Source organism: Kluyveromyces marxianus, chromosome 8, assembly GCF_001417885.1.
Source record: "Kluyveromyces marxianus DMKU3-1042 DNA, complete genome, chromosome 8".
In the NCBI taxonomy this organism is placed as follows: domain Eukaryota; kingdom Fungi; phylum Ascomycota; class Saccharomycetes; order Saccharomycetales; family Saccharomycetaceae; genus Kluyveromyces; species Kluyveromyces marxianus.
The window spans coordinates 528597-543993 of NC_036032.1; the positions used below are offsets into that span (position 1 = coordinate 528597).

At 42.9% G+C, this 15397-nt stretch overlaps 4 protein-coding genes across 4 annotated transcripts; 2 read left to right on the forward strand and 2 right to left on the reverse strand.

Moving 5' to 3' along the window:
• Positions 1–41: 41 nt before the first annotated feature.
• POL1 (DNA-directed DNA polymerase alpha catalytic subunit POL1) lies at positions 42–4343 on the reverse strand (the record flags this gene model as incomplete). The annotated part of the gene is made up of 1 exon (XM_022821979.1): positions 42–4343. The coding sequence occupies one exon, from the start codon at positions 4341–4343 to the stop codon at positions 42–44; it is 4302 nt and encodes a 1433-aa protein (XP_022678286.1).
• A 528-nt stretch (positions 4344–4871) lies between these two features.
• On the forward strand, positions 4872–5657 carry VAM3 (SNAP receptor VAM3; the record flags this gene model as incomplete). The annotated part of the gene is made up of 1 exon (XM_022821980.1): positions 4872–5657. The coding sequence occupies one exon, from the start codon at positions 4872–4874 to the stop codon at positions 5655–5657; it is 786 nt and encodes a 261-aa protein (XP_022678287.1).
• An 89-nt stretch (positions 5658–5746) lies between these two features.
• Positions 5747–7867, reverse strand: MET4 (Met4p; the record flags this gene model as incomplete). The annotated part of the gene is made up of 1 exon (XM_022821981.1): positions 5747–7867. One exon carries the CDS (start codon positions 7865–7867, stop codon positions 5747–5749), a length of 2121 nt encoding a protein of 706 aa, XP_022678288.1.
• Positions 7868–11231: 3364 nt separating this feature from the next.
• On the forward strand, positions 11232–12281 carry TFB6 (TFIIH complex subunit TFB6; the record flags this gene model as incomplete). The annotated part of the gene is made up of 1 exon (XM_022821982.1): positions 11232–12281. The coding sequence occupies one exon, from the start codon at positions 11232–11234 to the stop codon at positions 12279–12281; it is 1050 nt and encodes a 349-aa protein (XP_022678289.1).
• Between the last annotated feature and the right edge of the window lie 3116 nt (positions 12282–15397).

The window sequence follows — 15397 nt, forward strand, 5'->3', positions numbered from 1 at the left end:
CAGACGTATATACAGACGTATAAATATGTTCCGTGGACTGGCTATTGTTGCATGAAGTCGAATATGCTTCCCATGTCAACGTATGCGCGTCCACAGTCACTCAGGTATTTTTCTACCACTTGCTTTGCGGTTTCGAATAGAGATCTGTTTTGTTCTGCGAGAGCCTGGATCTCGGAATGAGAGAGTGGTTTCTCTGGGGCATTCTTGTCTCCTGGATGGTAGAGTGGCTTCAATGCCTGAGTCTTGTTCTTGTTTAAGTCAAATAGTGACTGGAAGTAAAGCATCTGGTTGTACAGACGTTTGTCGGAGTACTTATAGCTCATAACACCAGTACAACCGTCCATCAGACACCGTTTACCGAAAACCGATATCTGTCTTGTGACGTTACCGCAGGTAGAGTCGTCGCATCTCACCCAGCTGGCATAGTACAGAGAGATATGGGCGCGAATGACTCGTTCTAGTTGGGATGTGACTTGGATCGGGGTCAGGATATGGCTACATTTGGTACATTGAATGCCCGAATATACGACCCTGTAGTCGTTGGATGCAACGATCCCGCCGAATGCAAACTTGGCACTGCAGCTTGGACATGCCAGTTCCAATGAGACACTATCGCCAAACCTCTCTTCGTCAGATATAGTGGTCTCTAAAGGCTGTAGATTATCTATGCCGTTGCCGTTTAATTCGCCATTGGTGCCACCACGGTTTATGTACTTTCTGCTGTCGAGCCCTAGAGCTTCACTTAGTCTAACAATATCGAAACTCTCAATACGTTCCAGTAATCTCTCCACTGGAGAGAAGATCTGCTTTCCTAGGTAATACACAGGGTCCGGGTGTAGTCCGTTCTTCTTATTCATAACCTCGTTCAATGCTCTAGCTCTTTCGGCAACGCTTGCTTGGTCAGCTTCTTGTGACGTTTCATTGTTTCCCTTGGTGATGACAAAAGTTATAACCGAACCGGCCTTCACAACCCGACCTGCCTCTCTCATCCGCAAGGCAACCTGGACAGCAGGCATGTTTTTACCACCAGGATATGACTTAGGATCTTTCGATAGTTTTGTGTTTATCTTATACTTGTCCATTCTGATTTCGTTGTTCTCGACCTTTTGCCTGATATCCTCCATGTACGCATAAATCTCCTGCAAAGCAGTCTCAGAATCCTTGTCTGAAAGTAAAATGTTCAGGACATGCGTAGATACCTCCTTAGACAATGGACAAAACTCACGACGTTTCATATCAAGACCCTTCACCTCTAATGTGGTCTTCTCGTTATTTTGTTTGTCGATCGTAACGTTCAATGCTGCGTACTTTTTCTTAGCATGAAGCAAGAGTCTCTTAAAGACATTATCTATATCGATCTCGAGTAAACTGTATCTTTCATTGACCAGTTTCTTGAAGTTTTCACCAATTTTAATGGCATCTTTGTAATTATCACACCCTGTACTGATCATCACAGAGTCTGTATCACCGTAAACCACAGTCAAGCCCAGACTTTCCGCCAGTTGTCTTGTGTTCATAAGAATTTCTCTACCTTTATTAGTAACAAGCATGGCCAATGGTTTGGCATAAAATCTACTATTCACATAACCCAAACAACCGTACATAGAGTTTGCCGTTAACTTTAATGCCTGTTGCCTAATATCATATTGCGCCCTCTTTGCAGGGTCATTTTCATTCTTCATCAAGTTTTTAACTTCTCTACGCCTTTGAACAAGGTTTGCTAATAACCGAGGTAAAACACCCTGAGGATTATCCTGAGAAGGAACATCCGGAAGCTCTTCAATATTATTAGGATCCCTAGTAACAGTAGTGAAACAAATATTGAATTCTTGAATGATGGAAGGATACAAAGAGTTGAAATCCATAACTAAAATATAATTCTTATGCAAACCTTTCTCTGGCTCAAAGACTAAACCACCTTGGTATTTTGATTTCTTACTGGATACAACAGGTTCTTCCAAGTCTTCAGTTTTCTGTTGTCTTTCTTGTTTCATCTGCTTGGTTTCCTTATCTGGTAAAATATAGCCATTTCTATTAAATTCATGCAGCAAAATGTATTCATTACGACCAGCTCTGGTACCACCTAGTGTCTGTCTCCATCCGTTCCCCGCTAGGTTTGTCAATTGCTTGGTTAAAGAAAGAATCTGGATTCTGAAGGCAACTTCCGCAGTTATTATAGAGTTTTCAATATTTTCACCTAAAGCTAGAATCATTTGCGATTCGTCTTCTTGGTATATTGGGCTCAAATAATTTATTTCAAGCGACTTTCTTTCAATGCCACACGATATTTGATACATTTCATTGAGTTCCCAGTTCTGACACTTCTGAGTCAAAGATTGACCCATTTCGTTTGAAATATCACAAAGCAATCTACCAGCGAATAGGTCTCTAATGATAAACTGTGTCATGTTGTTATTATACTTTCCAAATCTATCTGGCCAAGCTTTACGCATCCTTCTCCCAAATACGCTAAATTGAGGAATGTTTAGTTCATGTGCTCTATGGGCAAGAACATCAAGAATGACACTTTCCAACCTATGTCCAATTATCACATCCGGATCATTCACTTTCAAAAGAGCACAGAAGCAATTTAATAATGTCTTTTCATTGTTAAACAGACGTACATTTCCGGGCAATTCTTTCTTAGACTTTGCTCCCAGTAGCGGTGGGAAAGTGGATCCTTGGGGTGGCCTTACAAGTGTGACAACTTCATTGGGCTTTAAATCTTTAGGTATTGAAGAATCTTGTGGTAAATTCTTGAAGACTGCCATACTTATAGAAACAATCTCTTGTTTATTTTCTTTGGAGTTCATAACGGTTTGAATAGCTAGCGACACACAGTTCAAGGCTGGAGATTGCTTTTCATTAGTTGGAGTTATTGAATTTGGAGATTTCACGGTCACTTCGACGTTACAATGAGAAGCTCCTTGTACAGAATCAAAATCACCGTCAGATATCTCTAACCAACAGGGCCCCATAATCTTACGCTGAATGACAAAATTCTCGAACATGGTTGTATTACCACCAAACACATGTTTGAATGTGTCACCTTGTAGATCAGATGGAATAGCACTTGATTTACATTTCGGAGTGTTGAAAGGTAGTAGAACTTTTAGATATTCTGCTTCATGAGGAATCCCTGGAAGTTCGAAAGCGTACTTTTTCTTTTCTGGCTTAGCACGTAAGGATTCTAAACCATATTTATCTAATAATAGAGGAATGATTTCTTTATGCACATCCGATGGCGTTTTACCCTCTCTTGGTAAAAAGTATAGCTCTCTATTAAAACCACTTACTTGAACCATTGCGCTTACAAATTGATCCTTCTTTGTCCTGACTTTACCGAATAGAATCAAAGAAGACTCGATTTCAGAGAAATCTGTCCAAAAGAACTTGAACTTACCTGTGTCTGAATCAACTATATCTTCAGTCGGAATCCTTTGCCTCATGCTGGTTCTCGAAATTTCAACCCCAGAAGAGGGTCTCACAGAACTAGAAATTGGGGTGTTTGGGGCTGTCACATATGTTGGTGATGAGGTCACTGGAACAGCTGCTTTTGCATGTATATTCAGTTGTCTTTGTGCCGCAACACTCTTCACTTTCCTTCTATTGAAGTGGATTTCATCTTCGTCATCTTCATCATCTTCGTCTTCTACACTATCATAGGCCTTTTGTTTTTTCATTGATGGAGAACTACCGACATTTTCTAGCAGCGAAGCTATATCATTGTCTTCCTCAATACCGTCAGATCCAGAGGGCACAACACTGCTCATCCTAGACAACACTGTCTCCTTCCCCTTAAGTGGTGACGTATCTGGTTGTGATGTCTTGAAGCTCACTGATGGGCTACTGTCAAGTTGTTTCTTAGGTATCACCAGTTTAGGTTTCTTCACCAATGGCTCCGAGTCAAATTCGTTCAATATATCATCAAATTCATCAAGAGCCACTTTCCTCTGTTTCTTTTCAGGGGCAGCTATCTTTCTCTTAACATTCTGCTGCTTTATAATATCTGAAATGGTGTCCTTGCCCTTGTTTCCATTCTTACTCGAGCCCTTCTTCCCTTGCTTCTCACCTTTACCATTGTAAATATCCTCGTCAGAGTAATATTCCTCTTGTTCGTTCCATTCATCAACACCGCGGTCAACGTACCCACTTCCATCATCATCCTCAATGAAGTCATCCCTCAACAATTCCTGTCTTTTCCGGTTTCTGTATTGGTCTTCATCGATCAGGTCATACACGTTTTCCTCTTCTAATTGTTCATCCAAGATATCCTTGCTGGATTTGTGCTTTCTGGCCTGTTGCAGCCTTCTCAACTGCTCAAGTTTATTCTTAGAGCTCATTATCCAACTTCCCAGCTACGCCTGGTATCTGTTAACCGACTTCCAAAGGATGTTCCTTTCCTAAACGTCTCTTCACTTCTTGTTACGTTGTAGGAAGAGATGAGAATCCTTTTTACGCGTCTTATTTTTCATTACTCTTCAGTAGTAAAATTACGCGTATTAGATACTCATTTGACATCTACAAAGCCCAAACACCTCACAGAGATACACAGAAGAGAGATTAAAATGGCAGACAGTGCAAAGGTATTAGAAGTGTTCAAAGCAAATACCCATCTAGCGTATGGATGCAAGATACAAGGCAGTAGACTTCTTCGTTACTGCCTTTCTATCTAGCCCAGAAAGGTTCAATGGTCACGTGGATTTTTTTTTTTTTTTTTTTTTTTTTTGTATTCAACCAATCTATTAAAGCAGTTCGAACTCTTTTGGTTAAACCGTTTGTGAACCGTATATATGTGGATTAGTGACAGTTAACAAAGAAGAAGACAGGCTTAAACAGGGCATAACAGGACCAGAGCCCATATCTTTCATATGTCGTTTTACCAGAAAAACTCTAATGCGAGAGAGGAGCGTAATGTTGAGAGTGGAGAAAGCAATACTGTTCCGTTATTGATTACCCTTGAACAGAATATTCAACTATTGAAGAGGAAAACACATCAAGTAGGCACACACAAGGATAGTAGGGCATTGCGAGATGAAGTTAATAACGAAATAATTCCAAAAATTCAAAAGATAATTCGAACGCTATCGGATTCGACTTCTACTGAGTCCCAGGACAAGTTTACGCGTGATTTCCAGGCGTTAATGAAACGTTATAACGAAATAAAAGCGGAGTATGAGACTCGAGCTGTACAACACCTGATACCTGAAGAAGATCATAACTCCGAACAAGATCATCTTGAATCGCAGTATGAAAGTATGCCAATTCAAGATAGTATTGATAGAAGAGAACAGGTTTCTGAAGAGACACCCTTACTTTTGTCTGCGCAGCAACAGGAGGCCATGCTAAACCAGGATGAGTTGGACTTTCACACTATTATACAGCACGAGAGGGCTCAGGATATTTCGAAAATCCATTCTGCAGTCCAAGAAGTCAATGCTATCTTTAAACAGCTAGGGACTCTGGTGCAAGAACAAGGTGACCAAGTTGACACGATTGGTGAAAATGTGGTTGGATTGTCGCACAACGTTCAGAACGCCAACAAGGAACTAAATAAGGCAAACGAGTACCAAAAGAAAAAAAATAGATGCGGAACTATCGTACTAGTTGCTATCATAATTATAACGTTAATAACTTTAATCGCGACCCTTTCATAGAGAGAGGGAGCCAGGACTATATGTAATACTATTAATACAAAAACTCATATTATATACCAGCTATTGAGGAAGGTGGGAGGCGGCCTAGTCTATTGACTTGTATTCTTTTCGGAGTTTTCTGCTTCTTTGTTTGTCTTTTCAAACACTTTTAGGTCTTTCACGTCACCGCGCTCCACGACCAAGTTTTTGAGAAGTTTATTTTCCATCTCCAATGTGTTTATCCTTTGCTTCAAGTCTCGAGCCAATTCTGAAAGTTCTTGAACCCAGGTTTCCATCTCCTTTTCCTTAAGTTTTTTAGTGAGGTCGAGGTTTGGTAGTTTTGGTCTAGGTTGGATGGATGTAGATTGAGGTTGAGGTTGAGATTTGGATGTAGAGTTGGACTTGGACTTGGACTTGGAATCAGACTCAGAATTAACACCAGAATCATCACCACTTGATTCTTTCTCTACAGATTTATTTTCGGTTGGTTCGTTCTTGATATGCGATGCATCAATGGAGGAAGTTTTACCGTCTTCTTGCTTATTTTTATTCAATAGAGTAGAGGACGTGTTATTATTATTATTATTATTATTATTAGTAGTAGTAGTAGTAGAAGACAACGGTCTTGCATTGTCTCCTCTTTGATCTTTGTGTGCCCTGCTGTCCGAATTTCCTTGAAGTTTCCCTGTTGCTGTCTCTGCGCGGGGTCTTGGCGAGTCTTCCAAATATCTATCAATCACACTGTTATTACCATTACTATTTTTGTTGGAGCTTGTGTTTAGATCCTTCTTGGCAGAGTCAGTCTTCTTCATTCGCTTTGCGGCGGGCTCAGATGTTTGGTCGGGCCGCCTTTGAACCGGCAATTGTGCTGGAGCTGAAGCCGGAGTCAAGACTGATGCTGGCGAGTGGATGACCGTTTGTTGTGCGGGTGGTTTTTCGTTCAAAAAGTCTAGTAGCATAGTCACCGAACTCTGTACTTGTTCAGGGGGCGACGCAGCGATCGGGTGTGATCGTACTGCTGCAGACGAAGACGAAGACGATGCAGCTGGTTTCCGGGATGAGCTGTGCGCAGTTGAATTGTTATTGTTGGAGCTCTTCACAGGGGGGTCGAACTTGTCTCTTTCGCGCTCGTAGTAGGCAATAATGGCAGCTATTGCGTCGATCTGGTCCGGTTTGAAACCGACATTGTACAAAGACTGGTAGGCACCTCTGGGGACGTTGATTCGCGGAAGTAGGGACACCAATGTTGACGTTTGGATATTGGAGTAGTCTGGCATCTGTATATTGGACTCATAACCGCCGGATGAGACGGCTGTGCTGGACTGGTAGCCACTGTGGGCTGTGTTAACGGCGGGGGAAGCGGTTGAAGTTGAGGACATTGCTGTTGTTAGGTCGTGGGCAGCTAGCAAGTTGGTGAGAGGCGATGGAACGAACTGGGGTTCTCTGGGACGGCCTGGTGCACTGTTGCTGGGATTATTATTGCTATTGCTGGTGTGATGGTGGTCCTGGACGTCAAAGTTTGTGAATCCGCCATGGTCAGCGATGGGCGAGTTTTGCGCCGATGACCGTTTTTTCGAGAACCGTTGCCGTGTGTGGTCGTACTGGTTTCCCAGGAGGTTAGTTTTGCGGTCGAACAAGTTTCTCTTTTCCGAAGAGGGTTTGTTGTTGTTGTTGTTATTATTATTACTATCTCCAAACATGTTGTTATTATTGTTACTGTTACTGTTCTCATCGCCGTCGTTTCGATCGGCCTTGTCCTCGTCTGGGAAGATGAAAGTTTCGTCTGCAAACACGCTTAATTCTGCGGCCAAACGCTCGTCCATCGCCAGCTGTGTTTCGGCGTTCATGAGCCCTGTGTGATGCTGGTTCGGGTCGTTTAGAGCACCACCGCCAAAAACGCTTCCTGCTGCCATATCGCCTGAGCTCGCGCCGTTATAGAACGCGTTCCCGACGCCGCCCGATCCGAAATCAGAGTTGAAGTCCGTCATGAAGTTATCCACAAACGCCAGCTGTTCGAGTAGGATGCTGGGGGTGATGTCGTTTGTGTTTGAGTTTGAGTCAGCAGATGGATTTGGATTGACCAAGGATTGGAGGTGGTTGTGGTTGGAGCTGGTTGAAGGCGATCTCATCGATAGGTCTGGGCTGCCGCCCCAAATGTTTTCCATACCCTGGCTGTTGTTGCTTGTGCTATGGTGAGCAGTGTTTGAGGATGAGCTATTGATATTGTTCATTGCGGGTACGGGAAGGGAAGTTGGGACTTTTTGGGAGACCCGTGGAGAGTCTGGATATCAGGGAAATGTGTGCTCGTGGTCCTAAGTTTGCTCCTGCGGGGAGAAGGGGGAGCTTAGAACTAGAACTAGGAACTTGTTTTCTAACTTAGAGTTTGGATACTTAATTAAAGTCTGACTATACTTAATTCTGATTGATTATATTTGACATTCTGAATATACTTTTGTCATTGGAATGGAAGGAAAGAGGAAAAAAAAAAAAAAAAAAAAAAAGACCAAAACCCAGGGCCCTGCGATAACGCCTCGTGCGATTGTGCGTTGCCCGGGGCGACCCGCGACACTGTGGCGCGGGCGCGAGAAGCCACAGCAAAGGGAAAAAAACCGAAAACCAAAAAAAAAAATTTTGACTGGCCCGTCAGGGTAACAACACGACCAGGAAAAAAAGAAAAGAAACACCAGGTCACGTGGGACACTCCCGGAGTTCCCCGGTTCCGGTATCCCCCGAGCCACCACCACCACCACCCCCCAGGAAATGGTCCCACTTCGCAATGTCCAATGTCAATACAATATCGATGTCACATGATACTGCGCGCCAGTGCCTGCCGCTCGTCCCGTTTATACTATGCAGCACGCCTACCAGCCTGCCTAGCCCACTGGAAAGAAAGAAACTACCGGCCGGCCCACCAGCCGGCTGACAGAACCCCCAGCACCACCCCGGGCCCTCCGGCCCTCGGTGCTGGGCTTGGCCTTGGCCTTGGCCTTTGTCCTGGCCCTACCGTTCCCCCCTCGTTGCTTTTACCGATTCAGTCCGCTCCCGCTCCCACTCCCGCTTTCCCTCTGGAAACCCAGAAACCCAAAAATCACAAACCAGAAACCAGAAAAGGCTTTCGCTTCGACATACATTGTTATTATATGTATGAAATGTGAAATGTGGCATTTGATTTGAAATTGAAATTTGAATGGAATTTGGCTGAAATTTGGCTGAAATTTGTCAATGCAAAGAGTGAGCAAGTGAAGAGAAGAGAAGAGAAGAGACACGACACTACACTAGTTTAGTTTGCCAGAGCTTAGAGCATAGATATTGATAGAGGCATCGTGGATACCCACCTGGTGTGTTGTGTGAAATTTTTTGTTTTGTCATTTTTTCTTCATTCATTGTGGTAGATTAGATTGAATTAATTTCCCAAGTGACACAGAGAAGAAAGAAGAAATCGGATGCCTGACTTGCAAGAGTTGCTAGACGAGAAGGTCCCGTGTGTGCATCATGAGAAGATTCTGAATTTGTTCCAGCGGTTTTTGGCGAAGTCTCATTGTGACGAGAATCTGCTGTTCATCAAAGCGACGAATGGGTTTGTGAGCGAGGATGGAAACGAGCCTGGGTTTCGGGAGTGGAGCGAGGTTTACCACCGGTACATCAAGGAGGAGTCGCCCAAGGAGTGTAACTTTCCGGAGTCGATTAGGAACGGGCTTGACGTGGCGTATAGGGAGCGGGTGGTGCCGTCACGGGAGAGCATCAAGCAGGCACGGTTGCACATTGTGAGTTTGTTGCAGGATGCGTACAGCAAGTTCCAGCGCCAGGAGCACCTTCGGGACTGTGTGCGGGAGCTCGAGTTGCAGTGCCAGTGCGAGTGTCTGTGCGAGGAGATGGAGCTTCCGTTGCATCTGCCGCTGGAGCTCCAGCGGCAGCTTCGCCCGAGGACCGGGAGTCTGAGCTTTGAGGATATTGTGGACGGAGGGTACAGCGACGATGACGACGATGCTGTGCGAAGCAGCAGCAGCAGCAGCCAGCTGAGCCAGAGTCTGGACCAGAGTCTGGACCAGGGCCTCAGTCAAAGCCTGAATCACAGCCTCAGTCAAAGTCTGAACCAGAGCCTCAGCCAGAGCCTCGGCCAAAGCCTCGGCCGTGCAAACGCCAGTTTCGGACCCAGCATAAACACAAAGGACATCGACATGCAAAACATCACTACCCCGCCCAGCGGACATCGGTCCCAGCTGACACAGGAAAACATCGACCTCGTGAGCCCCATGCTGGACAAATTCGGAGATTTCGCTATAGACGATGACGAGGAGGGTGAGCAAGAAAGCCAGGCCGTTCGCGCCTTGACTTCAGACGACTGCAACTCGGAAATTAACGTCGTCACCCCAAGCTCAGAGAAAACTGGCAGCATCGGAAGCTGCAGCAGCAGATCCTCCCTAAGCAACCGCGAACACCATCACAATCACCATCACCATCACCAGAACATACTAGATCGCGTACGAAAGGCAAGAACAATGTCGACCCCACCGCTGCTGCAGGCTTCTTCCCTGCGAGCAAGAAGTCCACCAGCAGTACCAGTACCGCTGCCGGCCGTCTCAACTTCCGCCCCAAAGCCAACCTCCAACAGCAGCGCTAGATCCCCACAGGATAAAGATAAAGATAAAGATAAAGATAAAGACAGACAGCCTCCTCAAACACCAAAGGAAGACACTCTCCCTCACAGGATTAAAAAATTGCATAGATACTCCATTTCATCTTCATCAAAGACCCCAAGTACTTCATCCTCATCTTCATTATCCTCCCACTCACCAACTGTCAATTCGCAAAAACTATCAAAACTCGTGCATAGGTTAAAGTTCGGAAGAAGAAGCAGCAGTAGCGGAGACACCAGTGGCCCTCAATCGTGGCAGAGCTGAACCAAGAATAAGAGAACAAAGAAAACGAAAACACAAAGCAAATTTATAATAATTACACCAACCCAAGTTTTAATGTCATTCATTTATAGACACACATGGTACCTCAAACAGGAATGAAAGCATCTATCTACTCTTTTGTTGTCTGTTTTTTTTTTTGTTTTTTGTTTATTGCATCCTTTACCTTAGCATCCTCCATTAACACCGAATTGAAACTTCTTTTCGAGTTGGAATCTACTAAAAGTTTTTAATTACACACACATTTATACACATATATATGAACATATACATATATACCATGTGTACTATCTCATCTTGAATAATACTCAACGCATTAATCTCATCATCCTTTCCCCATTTTTATTTCTGTCTTTTCGTTTACTGAATAAAAACCTGCAGATGTTCTCATAATCTGGAGAAACCAAAGGGTTTTTTTCTTGAACTTCATAATAAACAAGTTCAACGTGGTTTTGAAAAGTAGAAAAGAGTAATGGTAAGATCTTTCAAAGAGCATCAATACCAACCGCTAATACACACAACAAGCTAATAGTTAGCTCTTCATACAGAAGTTGCTGATATATTATTATTTCTAATAGCCCTTTTTTTATTTTTTCGCGGACTGTGCGCATCGTTTTTTAACTACTTTTTAAAGGGTTCTTCTATTTGCTTCACACATTTGTCAAAGAAGTAATTTACAATGTCGACTGTTCCAACACCGAACACACCTTCAGCAGATGCTGCGAATGATCATGATATAAATGATATTAGTGAAGATGAGATTTTGCAACTAGACTTAAACCCGGATTTAGACGACACAGACGATGTAAAGATGGAAGAGGATAATGAAGACGCTGCAAATGGGAACTCACTTAAACGTACTTTTATCGACGACCAAATAGATAATGCAGGGTTCGATGATATGGAAGATTTCCAACCGGTTGTAGACTTGAAATCCCCTTTTGAGTCTTATTCTGACTTGCAACAGGCGCCTCAAAAATCCGCCGAAAATGGACACCATACTCATCAGGCGAGAAGGCTTTCGCTTTCACAGCAGTCCAAGTTTGTCGCATACATCGATAACGAGTTGTTACAAATCCAAAGGAAATTTGTTCAAAGTCGAGGGTTGAATGTTAGTCATGGTTATAACAACCTCTCGGAAGTGCTTCATGACTTCAAGAAACTTGTGGATTTTATCTGGTACTCTATTGATGGGATAAGCAACACAGATTCTCTATTACAAGAAGACCTAGATGACTCAGAAATATATAAAAGGTTTGAAGGCTCGCAGTCCACAAATTTCGGCCAGTCATACTACCTTATTAGAATAGCCGATGACCTCCTTGATTTTCTAGATAAATTCCCACTTACTGATGAAGAGGAAAATGGCGATCTCGAAAAGAACACGGAAAACGCTGATGCAGCCAGTAGCAATGAACCTAATTTAAAGACCGCCGGAAGTAACGAATCTAGAGTTCCTGGCACTAAAGAAGATGTAGAAACTACTACTCCAGCTCCTTTAAGGAAACTTTTCAAAATGCTTTCCATTCTAGATAATATATTTGCAAGGCTCATTGATGGAAAGGTTCCTGGGAACTTTAAACTAAGTGGTACAGAGATTGTGAGGTTGATAGGGATTGCGGAGAGAACAAGGATATTATTACCACAACTAATGGAGAAAAACGATATACACGGATACCACTATGAAATTTCAAGAGTTTATCTAGAAACGTTAGAGAGAGGTACATAATACGTAGAACAAAATATATACAATATATATATATATTGTTTTGTACATACCTGATTAACCAACGATGTGTCTAGAATAAACTATTTAAGGAAAAGTGAAGAGGACAAAATGACTGATTCATAATTGATCAAATGGATTGGTGCTATGAGGTGTGACCAGAGATGGTGTGGACAGCGGTGTTACAATACTGGGCGCAGGATGATCTGAAGACTCAGCATGTTGCTGTTGTTGCTGGTAACTGTAGGAAGATTCTTGGTGTTGTTGGTTGAAAGAAGAATCTTGCTGTTGTAGATGCTGAGCAGATAGAGTGCTTTGACTCTGTGACGTTGTATCCGAACCGTTAGGATTAGAGGTTGTTGATGACGAGTTCTGTTGATGAGCCAAAGATACACTCTTGTAAGAGCTCAAGTCCAGAATAACAGTGACGTCTTTTGTTATCTTTGCCAACGATGCTAAATTAGGCCTCACATCGTTTAATGTCGGTAAATCACCCATAATATCCTTTGTATTAGCTAAAATTGCGATAATGGACTTCAAAAATGCATTAATGTCTTCCCAAGTTTTCAGTTTTTCTTTTGTCGTTAAATACTTGTCAACATCGTTGTTAGATATCACATGTAATCTTCTCTTCAACACTTTAGATAGTTCCATTGATTGGTAGCATGTATCTGTTAAATCTTTGGTTTTTGCAGCCACTGTCGGGGTTATAGCAAGTTGGTCCGAGATTGTACTTGCTATGGCCGATTTGGTTATCGCCTGCGTTAACTGGGAATAGACCACGTTGACCATATCAATAACGGTATTAAGCGTGAGATATAATTGCGAGTCGATATCTGTATCTGTAACGGTTGAATTCTGAGTAGAAATATTAGAAATTTCGTTAGTTGAATTTCCTTGGGTACTAATAGACACATTTGATTGTTCGTTAGAATTAACACTTCGAGATGGTTTAGGAGAGGAATCGGAAACCGGCGGTGTTGTTGATGTATTGGAAAGTGGTGTGCTTGTGAAGTTCGGATGTATTGGAGGTGTCACCTGTGAAGTGTTACTGTTTAAAGTGGCTTGCTGACTGGTTACTCCATTGAATGATGGAGAACGGTTTATTGCTGATGACGACCTCTGTCTATTGTTCAAAAACTTTTGATATTGCGGTACATTCATCGAATGTACGGAGTGAGTTCTTCCCAGTTTCTTCTTTTTGATTATTTCTTGGTTATCCAGTACCAGAAGATTCCATGCATTGTATATTTCCGTATAGGAGCATAGTATATTCATGTAAAATACTCTCAGGAAGAAAACGTCGTTGTTACCAAAGAATGCCGTGAAGTTTTTGCGTAGTTGCACAAATATTTTCTTGAAAATAGACAGGATTGTCAAGCACAATCGTACCAGCACGTCATGATGTAGGAATTGCGTTTGAGTTATCGAAGGATCGTTTTGTGCATTGTTTGACTCAAATTTTTCCAAGACTTCCACCAAGTTATCGATGTGGGATTTCAAACTGTAAAGTTGCGTTACAACGTTCACTGAAATTGTCTTTTCGGGACAGAGTGAAGTAATCTTTCTAATATTTTGCTGACATTCTGTGAAAGTGAATAAAAGTTTGCGACATGCAAGCACCACATTTTCCATTGATTTTTTCTTCTTTTCATGATGTGTCTGTAGTAGTTCTTTGAAATTCTGTTCGTCTTGCTCCTCTTGGACTTCTTGCAAGTTTGGTTCTTCGGGCAACACAGACAACCTTTTGAAATATTCGTTAAATTTAGAGTGCGAGTACAAGTCCAGATCACTCTGTGGAGAAGTGAGGTTACTACCGTTTGTACTGCTACTATTGATAACAGTATTTACGTTTCCGCTTGTATTATTCGTTCCACCATTGACAACATCGTTATCATCTGTGGAATGCGAGTTTCCAATGAACCCCATTCTTTTCGCTGCACGCGTTATCTTTTGTTGTGTGTCCAAAGTGGAAGCAGTAGTAGTAGCGGTAGCAGTAGTTGCATTTGTTGTTGTAGTTGTAGTTGTTGCAGCAGGAGCAACCGGCGTCACAGGGGCTATGTTGTTGTCACTGAAGTATTTCCTCAACGCTAGAATCCAGTATTCATCGGCAGAACACTTTGGATTCGAGAAGCCCTGTAAGACCTTCTCAATAACATCGTTAGAAAATAAGTTGCCGTCAAGTTCAAGCACTTTCAAGTGTTTCAATTGCGTCACAAGCGGGTACAGCGTCTTGATGGATGCCAAACTATTGTTACTCAACTTTAGCGAAACAAGCTTTTCACACCATTCCTCCGGGAAGTCCTGCGGTAACTGCGCTATGCTATTGTTCGACAAGTCAAGCCTCTCCAAAGCTAGCCCACCTTGCATCAATACTGCGGGAATCTCAGTAAACTTGTTGAATGAAAGATCAAGTGCCCGAAGATGCGTCAACTTCCTGAAAAACCCAGGAAGCTGACTCAAATTACTATGGCTCAGCGTAATTTCCTCCAACTTCTGAAGCTTCTCCACCGACTCATCACTCAAATTGCTCAAATTAAAGTCTGCTAAAGACCCCTGCGCACTCTTTTCTTCTTTATCTTTAGGCACTTGTCCTGAAACTTGTCCATTGATTTGACCTGCGCCTTGCCCTGCGCCCTGACCAGGACCTTGGCCGTGTCGTAAAGACGTCAACAGCTCAGTATGGTTGTCCATCACACTGCTCTACGTGATTTAGCTCTCAAAACTCAAATCTGTGCTACCCCTATTCCAGTGTTTCTGAAACGTTTAAAACCATGCTATGCTATTATGCTGTTTGTATATCAAAACTCTGCCTTGGTTTCAATGATGAAATTTCAATGTATTACTTTTCTAAGGAATGCCTGTTAAATCAAGAAGCAAATAATTACATGGGCTCGACTCGAGAAGGTAAAAACATTCAGGACAGCGGGCATGGCCATGTGTCAAGGCCCACGCACCGGTGCATGGTTCTTGGCCCTCAGAGTGGGCCCGCGTTTGAAGCGCGTACGGTGTCTCTTCGGGGCCTACGGTTTCGACAATAAGAGTGGTCACGTGATTTACCGATGATTTACATTACATCTAACATGTAAGGTACACCAGTACCCAGTGCTGCTTTCCGA